General features: G+C 38.6%; 1 protein-coding gene across 1 annotated transcript; it reads right to left on the bottom strand.

Moving 5' to 3' along the window:
* Positions 1–2,471: 2,471 nt before the first annotated feature.
* s100a10a (S100 calcium binding protein A10a) lies at positions 2,472–9,915 on the bottom strand. Its single transcript, XM_054606563.1, has 5 exons — positions 9,808–9,915; positions 8,474–8,647; positions 8,201–8,360; positions 2,901–3,046; positions 2,472–2,785 (listed from the first exon to the last, which is right to left on the bottom strand). The coding sequence occupies exons 2-5, from the start codon at positions 8,624–8,626 to the stop codon at positions 2,645–2,647; spliced, it is 600 nt and encodes a 199-aa protein (XP_054462538.1). The 5' UTR covers positions 8,627–8,647; positions 9,808–9,915; the 3' UTR covers positions 2,472–2,644.
* Positions 9,916–11,036: the final 1,121 nt, after the last annotated feature.

Below are 11,036 nucleotides of genomic sequence, written 5' to 3'. Positions count from 1 at the left end.
GGTGTGGATGTGAGCGTGAATGGTTGTCTGTCTATATATGTCAGCCCTGCGACAGACTGGCGACCTGTCCAGGGTGAACCCTGCCTTCGCCCATTGACAGCTGAGATCGGCTCCAGCACCCCTACGACCCTTAACTGGATAAGCAGGTTACGGAAAATGAATATATATATATATATATATATATATATATTCAAAAGTTTGGACACACCTTCTCATTCAATGGATTTTCTTTATTTTTTAAAAAACAATTCTACATTGTAGATTAATATTGAAGACATCCAAACTATGAAGGAACACATATGGAATTATGTGGTAAACAAACAAATGCTCAACAAACCAGAATATGTTTTATATTTTAGATTCTTCAAAGTAGTTGAATGAGAAGGTGTGTCCAAACTTTTGACTGGTACTGTATATATATATAAATTACATGCTATTTTTTCATATTACTAAATGCATCCACACATTTGACCTCCATTCTGTACTGCACAATGCATGCACATAATAATCCAAACATAGGTAGGTAGGCATTACTAGAAAAGTTGCTTCTTGGACTGTTAAAGCTAGAGAGTATAGTTTGATTAATGACTGTTTATGATCCCCTCTACATTAGGTAGAGGTGGCCCTTTTCAACTATGTGTTGCCTTTAAATATCTCTCTCTCTCTCTCTCTCTCTCTCTCTCTCTCTCTCTCTCTCTCTCTCTCTCTCTCTCTCTCTTTCTCCCTCGCCCTCGCCTTCGCTTTCATTTTTTTCTCACTCCATGATTTGCTGCCTTGTGACACAGTTCAAAAACTGATACCAAACACTGATATTATTTTGCTAATTCTCACTTTATCATGTGTAATCCATGTGATTGGGACAGGCTATCATGTGCTATAGAGGTGCTGATTAACAGCTGATTAAAGAAGTAATCTGTGATGTCACCGGCTGCAGTATTTGTTTGGAATGAAAGCATGCAGGTTGTCAGTCCTGAAGGCACACGACTAGTTGCTTCAGTGACACACATCACTGACAGTGATCCTGGACTTGAGTCAAAAAGCTGGAAGAACCAAAGTGTACAGTAAAAGAAACAAATTCAAATCAGTAATGGACTTTCTTTTTTGTAATAGTATGCATGCTAACATTGAAAATACTTGATCTGAAGCTCTTATTCATTCTGCTAGAAAACTGGAAACAAAAAAAATGCACTGATGTACTACAAATACAAGTATTACGTTGTTCATAATGTTAAAGCATTTTTTAATTAATCCATGTGATATTCCATACACATCCTATTCATCCATCCATCCACTCGCTACATCCACACATCAAGGCAGCCTATTCTGACATGCACAAGTTCAGTGTGAAAAGGTCAGGTTGCCAGGATCTCACGGGGCCAAAACATACAGACAACTGCATTCACAGTCACACCTATAAAGGAAATTCAGAATTTACAGTTCATCTAACCTGCATGTCTTTTGACTGTGCACAATGGGGCACTACAAGGAGAGTCCATGTAGAAAAGCCCCATGCCTGCCAGGTCAGATTTGAACCCAGGACCTGTGAGGTGTGCTGGCCCGACACATCACATTTGATTTATTTTTATAAGTTATTGCCAGCTCTGCTTGTTTAACCTCATTTTTTAGAAAATAAAGCTATTACATATGCTCAATGTAGTGGAGTCTATAGCTAAACAAAATATTCAGTTAAAGTTTTTTTTAATTTTTTTTATTCCTGTTCTATTTTTTATTTTGTTGTATAGTATAGTATGTGTATTTATTGTCTGTGTCTGTGTAGTTGAGCTGCTGCAACACTTGAATTTCCCCCATGGGGATCAATAAAGGAATATAATAATTTACAATAGTATATTAAAACCATAAAGCAAGACTATGTTACTTGAACATTACTCCCTATTGCAACAAGCTACAATCGTAGACTAATGGTGAATGTAAAATGTAACACAATCGTTGCACAAGCAGAGAAGATTGATAAAGTCAGCTTCTACAACAACACATAAAGTTTGCCAATGAATTATTAATAATAAATAATAATTATCAACCGTAAGCTACTGCAATATACCAGACCAGCTAAGGCTGAAACATAAAACTGTATAGAATTGTGTTATTGCCTATGACCTAACACTTCATCTGTAAGAGGAGGAATAGGTTATTTCTTCTTTTAAAAGTAACTCAGTCTTGCTTTGAATAGAGGGCTTTGTTAAATGTGCTCTCGCTGTAAATACGATAAGCAACATCAATGACATCCTTTCTTTCATAACCTGCAGTCATATTGCTCCTTTACTGAAGTTAATCCAGCGGTAAGATTTTAAGGGGTGAGAACTTAGCGTCAACATAACTTAACCACTTCAAGTGTTTTGGACAAGTATCATAAGCTTGCTTAGACTATGGCACTGACATGCCTGTGCAACTTTATATATATTGTCACAAATATTGTTCACCTGTGAGCAGACAGTAATAGACAAAGTTTGGAGGTGTTTTAAAGAAAGAAGTTTATTTCATTGTGCGTTACAATATAATGTGTTGTGCCTTCATGGTAATTTAGTTAATAGGAGTTAATATTTATTCCTTATCAGAACAGCTGTCATGGGATCTATTTCACAGGAATGCAGCTCTCTATGCTGGCCCCAAGGTGGCACTTGGAATCCTATTTTTTGCAGAAGTGTTGGTGGCACATCACGGTGAGGCAGCTGACCATGTTTGTGAACTCGTTGAAGTCCACACTGCCGTCCTGGTTTGCGTCCAGGCCCTGGAAGAGGCGATCCACCGCCGTTGTGTCATTGGCCTTCTGCAGGTGAGAAAAGCGTGGAAAATTATCACTGGGCATGTGCACCACTGAAGAGTTCTACAGCATTCCATACAATGCACCACCATGTACAGTAAAGAGGTCAGAGGTCACTCACCCCCAGCAGATCCCCAAATTCATTCTTAAGCAGATCTTTCAGCTCTCCCTTAGTCAGGGTGTCCCTGGCTCCTTCCTTGCTGGCGTATTTATCGAAGGTTTCAATGAGGAGAGCCATGGCCTTCTGGACGTTAGTCATGATGATTGCTGGTTTAAAGGGACACAAAGCATAAAGAGTTAATTGAGACACATGGGACTTTTCCTCAAGTCCCTGCATTGGTATTGTTGCATTGGTTCAGGTCAGATCGGCCGAGTAGTTTCCTTAAATATCTTCAGGTGACTCACTGAAGAAGTTGCTTAAGCCTGATGCTCTCCTTTAATGCTGCTGTGACTCCCTCTAGAGGCAAAGTCTAAGTCTGTTAACTTTCCCTGACGCGCACCATAACGGATCATGTGGCATTGTGGGCAAATATGGAATGTTAACAAAGGATAGCTTTTATATCCACAACATGAAGGAATGGTTTGGAGGGGAAGGGAAAAGGAAAACTGCATCTGAGTTCCTGGTTCTGATATTCAACTCTGCTTCACTGTTGCTCCAGTGTTGGGCAATTGTTTGTTTGCTTTTTTACTCCTACAACGGTTTAAGTCACTAATTTATAAATATACTATAATTGTTTAGACAAAATGTATACATAAAGGAACGCCAACAAATGTTATTGATTTAGATGTTTTGAGCAGCAGGCAGTGACTGACATCATTCATTTAGTCTCTGCCAGTGTTTTTCCCTGAGCTTTCCATGGAGCTGGATAAAAATAAACCCTTGGTTTCCACCAGGGGCGCAGCCGCTCTTACTTTTCCCCGTAAACAGTCTCTAACTCACACTCTCTGCCGAGTGACACGGGACATTGTTATGGCAGCAGCTTAATCTCTCCTGGTAACTCAGTCGAACTAGGTAAGAAAGCAGGCCAAGACTTGGTTTTTTTCCACTGACTTCATGAACCCAAGAGAGTTGGTTCTGGTTGCATTCTGACTCACGTGGTGCTGCTCCGTCTCTGGGGTGTGGCAAGCTGAGGAGACTGTTGCAGCAGAGGGTTTGTGAAAAGAAGGGAATTGTGCGAGCAAAACGAATACCATATTACTGTTTGTTTTTTATTTAAAGCAAATTCGAAAGCGTGATGCTAACAAATGAATAATGCATCAGTGAAAGGACATTCCTGGCTAAAGTAAGCCAAATAACTGGCATCGGAGATAAATGAGCAGTGTTTGTTGGCACATTTGTTTTGCAGGAAATGAAGGAAAGCCAGAAAACCCCAAATGCACCCAGAGCTGGTAACTTGGTAACTTTTAAATTGTTTTTAACACAAATAAAAATGATTAAATGTTTTGCATTCATAAGAATATCCTCTTGGAAAAAAGGTTTGATGCGTGTCTTAAAGTCAGTTAATGAAATCAAACAACAAACAAAACAATTTGGTTTAGATTTTCTACTCACCAGAGCTGATTTGTAGAGATTTAAGGAGACTGCGGAGACCAAGTCAGAGATGTTGTAGTGATGGAAAAGGATGCAAAGGGTGTTTTATAGACCACCACACCCATCCTCCTTCCCTTCCTCTCTTTTCATCTCCAACCACTCCCACGTCTCCCCTTGTGGCCTGTTAGCAATTTTATCATTTCCCAAGTTATTCTTTAAGAAACAGTGGCTTTATTATTGTTGCATAGAACATTTTCATCAAACAGCTGATGCTTATTCATGCTGGTTGTTTGCAAGTCTGCTTTGAGCCTTTAAACACATGATGTGTACAAAACAAAGTAATATATATATATAGTGCCTGGTTACATTCAGAAAGGATTTTCAAAATGCTTAAGTTTAACATTAAAAACAATCCCTCTAATGTTACAAACACAAGATTTCAATTGGACTTGTAATTATTACTATTAAGACTGTAGAAAGCATGATATATGTAGAGTAAGTGTAGCGTGCTGCATCATCTTTTTCAAAGAAAAAAAGGGAAGGTTTTGTACTACCTCATACTTGTTACAGCTACACTGTAATTTAAGCCAATTTAGTCACGTGAGAGACTTATAAAGAACTTGTTTCCCTTTTTGATGCAATGTATTAAAGTAGTTTGGTTTACTGTTAGTTTGCTCGTTTTTTTTCCAGATAAAAACTACTCTTAACAGAATATTTTATGCTAATTAATTTCAGGGAAATGTCGAAAACCTGATTATATTTGCATTTCTCTTGTTCATTAAAGATGCTTTGTTTGCTGATGAATCCAGCAGCAGTTACTATTTGAACTGAATCACTACTTGTAATGATGTGGTCACATACAGCCGCTCCATTTACTATTGTTAATCCTTTAAAAGAAAATCCACAATTTGTGACTCTTAGACCCGTGCAAAAACAAATCTCACAAGAGTCTTGATGGTCAAGAGACAAATGCTGTTTTGAGAAGTTTAAGGTTTTTATTTTTCTTCCTCAAAAGAGTAACTTTAATCATTACACATTTTTGAGCGTGCATTTTCAGTCATAATTCCATTTCCCCCTCTTTGTTTGAGTTTACAAGTATGTCACACTGCGTGTGTCTCTGTGCAACACATCCCAAACACATTTTGATTGTTTTTCTGAATTTTCTATAGACAAAGACCAAATGTGACGAGACTTTTGCGGCTATGCCCTTCTTCTTGAAAACGTTGAGAATAAGAAACCTTATGTATATATGAAGTTTCTATCCAAAGCATGTATCAGAGAATACCTTAATTGTATATTGTACTAACTAATATCTTATGTGTATAATTCAATTTTTTTCTAGTTTTATTTATTTGTTGGAGACGCACATGATTCCAAAATGAAAACATTTGGGCACAGTGACTCATTGTTATGGTCGTGAGTCGTCCTCTCTTCCTTGCAATTTTGTGGTGGAGGCTGTGACTCACAGTCATGTCCCCAAAGCTCGTGAGTCATGTTGCAGAGACCAGAAATCAGACACATAAGAATTAGCACTGTGTGGTCCGTAGCATGACTTTGAGTACGAGATATCAAAGGTCTTTTTCTGTCTCTCCTCTTTCGTCAAAGTGCAGTTGTTTTGGTCTCTAATTAACAACTTCAATCAAAATCCAGTTAAGTACTGATCATAGGTTGAAAGTCAAGTCAACAACATCCATGTACGCAACTGAATTTAGGATTTATACATTGCAATGTGTTTTTTCACTGGGTGGAATAATTTAGTCAAACTTTTTTCCGGTCCCGTTCCTTCCCCATATTACTCAGTCAGATTGACCAAACAGGGTGGGAGCACCCATGGAAACCACATTTTGTAAAACATCCAGCTCTGATTCATATGAAACTATTTGCAGTTATTAGATGCTCACAGCAGACATGATGATTACAGTTACTCTTATGCCACCTAGTGGTCAAGCACAAGTACACTGAAGCCAAAGCATATTTTCAAAGGATTTACTTGCAGCTATGAGTCTTTTCTTGCTCCATACTAACACCGACAACACTTTTCAATTTAACATCCACCCAGGATTTGAGAAATACTGCAGTCATGTTGAGTCTCCACAATACGACCTGCACCACCCTCAGAATATTTTCACTAGAAACCAAAAACAAAGATTGCTAACTTTTTAAAAAGAGACACAGAGAGAAAAAGTTATGGAATGACAAGGAACAAAGTGTTGGCTCACATAAAAGCTGACAAACAGAAATTAAGTACTTTGACATTTTTGTATCATCCGCTGCAAGGAGATCACAATAGTTTGTTCTCATTTTCCATGGCAGCAGCTACAAACCGGATGTTGGAAGGGTTTGGTAGGTTCAGAACATTACTGTTATTGTTTAACAAATTGAATTGTCCACAGAGAGGGGCAGTTCTTCCTGTGTGTGTGACCAAGGAAGGTGCAGCGTGCTTTCTTATCTATGCCGCACCTTCACTCTGTGTCAATTGTGAAATCTTAAAAACATGAAAGTAATGGGGTTATTCCAACTTACAGAAAGTTGTTGGGACAAAGGAATTGAGTGAGTCTCCTTACTAAGGGGACAAGCTTTGGCCTGTTCATTAATCTCACAGATCTTATGTCTCTTGCTTCATGCTTATAGAGAGTTATTCATCCTCAAAAATAATGACTGTATTGTTTGAGGCCACATGATGAACATACAGCATGTACCGTATGTCGATAAACTTAGTGCATCCCTTACTCAACTACACAAAAGGTGAAACAGTCAACAAAGTGGGAATTCCCAGCTGTAAATTCATGGGCGTGGTGCTTGTATAAACTAAGGGGTGAATATACAAACAAACTTGGCGTTGTAACCTAGCAACTTGAGTGTTTTCTCTGTAACCATGCACTCTGGTAGGCCACAGAGCAAGGCTCTGCCTTAAGGAGGTGTGTGCAGGGATCAAGAGATTATTTCCCTATTTGAGTTAATGTTTCTGCCTAAATTAGAGGGATTGGCAGACTCTGACCTCAAAACCATTAATTACAGGAGTCATATCTTGATCATCATTTGTGACTGAAACATTTTATTGGAGGAGCTCGTCAGTGCCAAAACAAAGCCAGAGAAGAAGTGCTGCCTTAGAGACTATATTTTAGAGAGAAAAAAGTCTCTCTTCAGTTCAGGAAGAGTCAGAAGGAGGGGGTTATCCTGTCCATCTCTCTGGTGTTATCCACGTTTCACCAGACATGACACAACATGAAAAGAATTTGTTCGAAACAGTGTGGTACTGACGCGCTGTGCCATGTGACTCAGGCTCTCCACATTTCTACACCGTGCCCAAGAATGCCCTGCTCAATCAAATCTAATCGACAGGAATGCAACAAACTTTATTCAGTTATAAAAGCACCCGATCACCTTGTTTATCTGCTCATGATTCATGATTCAGAGGGCTTCAACAATCAGCTTCACAGAGAGGTGCGTCCATGACTGGAACATTCTGCAGATTCCTCAGAGCAGCGATAAGCAGAACTTTATTGAGCAGTGAGGGAGGGGTTCGTCTGCACTTTTACACACAGAAGTGAATTACATCATCACACCTAGTGTTGATGGTACAGTTGCCAAGTGAGTCAATCCACTTTTGAGCTTAAGGGCTTTGTGTCATCTTTAATATTTATGCAAGTGAAGAAAACACTAGAAACTAAAAGAGGCAGAGATGCTTTTAGGTTTTCAGAAGAGAAAAATAATGTAGGCCTTTGATAACTTGCAGGCAAACATGTGGCTGAACATACAGTAACTTGCACGTACACATACAATAACCACCAGAGACAACAGGTATGAAATTCTTCAGGCTATTTAATGAAATATACTATCTTTACAATACTTGAAATGCTTTATGTTTTTTTTTCCAGTTGTTGTTGTTTATTTCTTCCCCATCTTATTCATGCTGGTCGTATATAATTGCTCACAGGCAATGGAAAGTCCAACAACCAGAGAAACAAACTCCTCAAAGCTAACCACGCCATCACCGTTGGTGTCCAGGTCCTTCATGATTTTGTCCACAGTGGCAGGGTCCTTCTGACACTGTGTTAAAAAAGAGGCGTGAGGTGAGCATCAACAAAAAAGCTCCAGGTAATACCATGTCATGCGATGAATGATTTAACAATCAACATGTCTAAAACCTGGACACTTCTCACCTTGAGGAAGTTAGACAGCTCGTTCTCCATCAACTCTCTGAGCTCTTTTCGGCTTAGTGTGTCCTTTTTGCCGTCCTTTTTGCCGTCCTTGGAGGCGTAGCGGTGGAACACCGTGATGAGTGACTGCATAGCGGTCTCCAGTTCTGAAGGCATGGCTGCTGAGGTGTGTTTGAACTGAAAAAAAAAGATCCAATAGAGAATAAATTGTTTATTATAACCAATGATAGAATAGAATTTAGCTGACAATTTTGAATCAACTTTCATGGAAAACTGGAAAAGCGGTTGTTTGCTTTGTGATACTAGATGATACTAATGAGCTTATCTAAGGATATGAAAGTCTCTCTTCTTTGCACGAATAAAATGCTGGATTGACACATCAAGAATCTGCCACCTCCTCTTGTGAGACTGAGCTCCATCAGAGGATCTTGCAGAGAAAATATTCCATGTCTTGCACTGAAAATGATTTGACTGTAAATTCTCAGTAAAATACTGGCTACCAGTTGCATCACCCATGGGTGAACTGAGGGTCAAACTCTTTTGTGCAAAAGTGATAAGATCCATTGCATTTTAGGAAGACGTCATGTAGCTCAATGATAGGGTAGCAACACCTTTCACTCCCCACCAACGCCCTTCCACACAATGCGTAATACTCATAGAATAAAGGGGGAAAAAATCTCAAAACTCCAAAGATTTTGTTCTGTCTCCAACTGTTGCTGTATAATTACAACAGCTCCAAAGGAGAAGTGGGAGGGGAAACAGGGGTGGAGTGTTATTTGAGTTAGAGGGAATGGAAAACTTTAGCTGAATGAGGGAAAAAATGTGCGGATACACAAAATGGTGGTTGTGCAAGAAAATGAGAGGAGACACTATAGCAGCAGAGTCTACACCCACAGTCCAACCACACCCTCTGTAGTGTACCTATAGGCTATATGGACCACTCTGTGTTGGCAATACAAGAAAGAGAGAACGCAGTGGAGTAAGACGTGATAAACTGAGGGAAACAAGAGTCCGTTTTCAGTGAGTTCTTACTGTATAAGCAAAATGCATAAACCTTATAGAATTATAATAAAAAAATGTGAGTTCAAAACTTTCAAAAAAAAAAAAAACTAGGACAATCACATGAATACAATTTGTTATTTTTCAATAGATATAAATAAAGAATAATAAGACGAATACTTTAACATAAACTGTATTAAAAATAAACCGACAAGAAAACATTGATTGGTAGATTAAAGAAAAACAAAAGCTTGTATAGCTGCAGGAGTTATGGGGGTTTTATGAAAATCCTTACAGAGACAGTTAAGACATGACCGTTACATACAGATAGTTCTTACCGTGCAGAGGAGTGGTGGAAATGTTCAGAGGTCGGGAAAAAGTGCAGCAGAGACTTTATAGTCAGACACCGCCCTAGCTGCTGAGCTGTGAGTCAACCTGTGGTGTGGACCCTGTCGACTGGGAGTGAGGCTGTGCAGAAGGTGGTGGGCGGTGACGCCATAGTAATAAACTTCATATTAAGTTTGGGAGATGTTGGACTATCTTACATGTCCTCTTCAATCAACTTTATTACAGTGTAAATGTGAAACGAGTATCCTATAAACGGATACATACAGGCCAACCAACCGCTGAATATAGAAACTAGACTGAAGCCTAATGTATATGATGTAGAGGAGAAAAGGCCATTACGACATGATTACTAATCGATTTATCATCTTTTCACATAATTACACCAATACTCTGGGTCGACTAATGCTGAATTGTATTAATTGCAGAAAACAGCAAAGAGAGATCCTGCCGTGATGTGGTATTATTACAAACTGATATTGCATACTGATTTTGTGCGTAAAATAAAAATACACAGGTTTAAATATGAAAGCCACCTGTGTACTTTATTCAAGCGCAGTGATTTGAAAAATGTCAAATGTAACCGTAAGATGCAGACCTTTGCAGTGGTGAAAGAAGTGTCCAGACCCTTAACTTGGGTATACTGCAATAAGTTAATACTTCATTACAAGTTAGAGTATTCAACACCTTCAAAAGTACATATTATCAGTAAAATTTCCTTCAGAAGTATAAGTAGGCTTTTCATTATCAATAAAGGCCCCGTCAGTATTATGTTTTATATATTATTATCTTGGATTACTGATGCATTAATGTGCAAGCGTCGTTTTGATGTTGTCGCTGTTCTAAGTGGCTCTTATTTGAACTATATGATACATTTATGACTCAGGGTTATACTTTGTAAACTAATCGTTTATTTATGTAAAATCTTAATCTGAAAAGTAAATGAATTGTTCCGATAGATTTAGAGCAGGGATAATAGTTTACATTTCTACTGCAATTGATTGAGGAAATGCCTGAATAGAGCTCTATGCCGCCACCCTGTGGAATTAATTGGTAATGCGCCTGAGGGCCTGCAAACTGTTCAGTTTCTACAACATGGTTAATGGATACGTTCTTGTGTTTATATGATAAATAATATATTTGTTTGAAAACACAAATACACAGAGCTGATGCTGTTTTTTCACTGCAATGCAATCTCCAGCAGTGGAATGTATGTAAGTAC

This window comes from Anoplopoma fimbria, chromosome 10, assembly GCF_027596085.1.
Source record: "Anoplopoma fimbria isolate UVic2021 breed Golden Eagle Sablefish chromosome 10, Afim_UVic_2022, whole genome shotgun sequence".
Lineage (NCBI taxonomy): Eukaryota > Metazoa > Chordata > Actinopteri > Perciformes > Anoplopomatidae > Anoplopoma > Anoplopoma fimbria.
Note: the sequence above shows the minus strand (reverse complement) of the source record. Positions and strands in the feature narration are given on the sequence as shown.

Coding starts and splice junctions, on each gene's coding strand:
- s100a10a (XM_054606563.1), bottom strand. CDS start 8,626: ATGCCTTCAGAACTGGAGACCGCTATGCAGTCACTCATCACGGTGTTC. Junction 3,047..8,200: donor GAATAAGATGGGGAAGAAAT/AAACAACAACAA, acceptor CCTTTAAACCAG/CAATCATCATGACTAACGTC. Junction 2,786..2,900: donor AATTTGGGGATCTGCTGGGG/GTGAGTGACCTC, acceptor TCTCACCTGCAG/AAGGCCAATGACACAACGGC.